General features: G+C 58.7%; 1 protein-coding gene across 1 annotated transcript in view; it reads right to left on the bottom strand.

Annotated features, from left to right (window-relative positions):
• Positions 1-315: 315 nt before the first annotated feature.
• The window catches only part of LOC106819890 (membrane-bound transcription factor site-1 protease-like), a gene marked incomplete at both ends in the record, with an annotated part of 2,949 nt that continues 1,742 nt past the window's right edge, over positions 316-1,522 (bottom strand). Inside the window, 2 exons of the mRNA XM_014824466.1 lie at positions 316-572; positions 1,104-1,275. Of these exons, the coding sequence (XP_014679952.1) occupies positions 316-572; positions 1,104-1,275 (429 nt within the window). The remainder of the gene's footprint in view (positions 573-1,103; positions 1,276-1,522) is intronic.

The following is a 1,522-nucleotide window of genomic DNA, read 5'->3' as shown; positions in this document are numbered from 1 at the left end:
CTTCTACCTAGTTCTATACCAGTACCGCCCGCTAATACCTGGGCTGGGGCTGGTAGCTGCTGAGCACCTGGTAGCCCCCCCCCCCTCCCTTCCCCTTCTACCTAGTTATACCAGGCTGCGCTACACTCACCTGGCCTGGGGCTGGTAGCTGCTGAGCACCTGGTAGCCCCCCCCCCATCCTTCTACCTAGTTATACCCAGCGCTGCGCTACAACTCACCTGGGCCTGGGGCCTGCGGTAGGCTGCCCTGCAGCACCTGCTAGCCCCCCCTCTCCCCTTCTACCTAGTTATACCAGGCTGCCGCCTACCGACTCACCTCGCCTGGGCGCTGCCCGGGGCTGGTAGCTGCTGAGCACCTGGTAGGCGCGCACAAGGTCCAGCTTGCCGTGACCTTGCTCGAACATGTTGATGCCGGGCAAGCGACGCGCCGACGCCATCAGCGCTTGCTTCATGCTCGCCGGGTTGACGACGCCCGCGGCGCGGCGCCCAGCCACCGCGCTGTACAGTAGCGCCACCACGCCGGCGACGACGGGCGACGCTACGCTGGTGCCGGACAGCGAGCGGCAGCCGCCCCTGCGGAGCAAAGACAGGAAAACAATAGAGCAGACGACGGGCGACGCAACGCTCGTGCCGAACAGCGAGCGGCAGCCGCCCCTGCGGAGCGAAGATGAGTGTCGTAACGGCGCAGACGCAAAGACAATAGAGCAGACGTGCGGCGCAGTTACGGATCAACAGCCAGTCGTACTGTTCGTAGTGAGACTCACAGCAAGAGCGAAACACGGCTTCATTGTGCTTCTGAAGTTGTGAGGGCCGAATTATTGCGTAGGGTGTAGGTGAAAGTCGACGTCTAATGCTACACGGCTATGATGCGTACGTGTATGTAACGTGTTTGTACATGTACGTTGGTTTCGCACGCACGTTACTGTACTGCATCCCTCCATTAGAGTGTTAGAGTAATATCTGTGTTTATCTTCCACTAACCCCACCCAGAAATGCTTAATGGCAGTCCCACTTAAGGCACACCCACACCAAGGCACTTCCAGGCCCTGCCATAGCGGATGCCGGGAGCACTGACAGGTGGCGGCACCTGGTGGCGGTACTTACTGCGTGTTGGAGCCTCGGACGGCCGACCCATAGGTGACGATGTCTGGCTTCAGTCGTCCGTATCCGCCCGGCAACTCCTGCAGCATCCCACCAGAGAATGAAAGCAGACGACGTGTTACCACAACGACGACGACGATGAGCACAGATGCGAGGGCATTACTATTTGGGTTTACTAGCGAGTCATCACTTATGATGAGTGCGAGACCAGCAGGGTTGTTGTTTAGCTCCAATAAATAATCGTGCATTGAAAGACCTCTTGCGTACAGACATAGTCTCACAGCCGCCTCATGCTAGGGCACCACTACTGACAGTACTAGTGTGGTAGACACTGTGGCGTAGTAGTGTGTTTGGGAGGGGGGAGGTGCCGTAGTAGTGTGTTTGGGAGGGGGAGGTGGCATAGTAGTGGGTTTGGGAGGGGG

This window comes from Priapulus caudatus, unplaced genomic scaffold (genome assembly GCF_000485595.1).
Source record: "Priapulus caudatus unplaced genomic scaffold, Priapulus_caudatus-5.0.1 Scaffold4964, whole genome shotgun sequence".
In the NCBI taxonomy this organism is placed as follows: domain Eukaryota; kingdom Metazoa; phylum Priapulida; class Priapulimorpha; order Priapulimorphida; family Priapulidae; genus Priapulus; species Priapulus caudatus.
The sequence above is the reverse complement of the archived record's forward strand: the minus strand, read 5'-3'. Positions and strand labels throughout refer to the sequence as shown.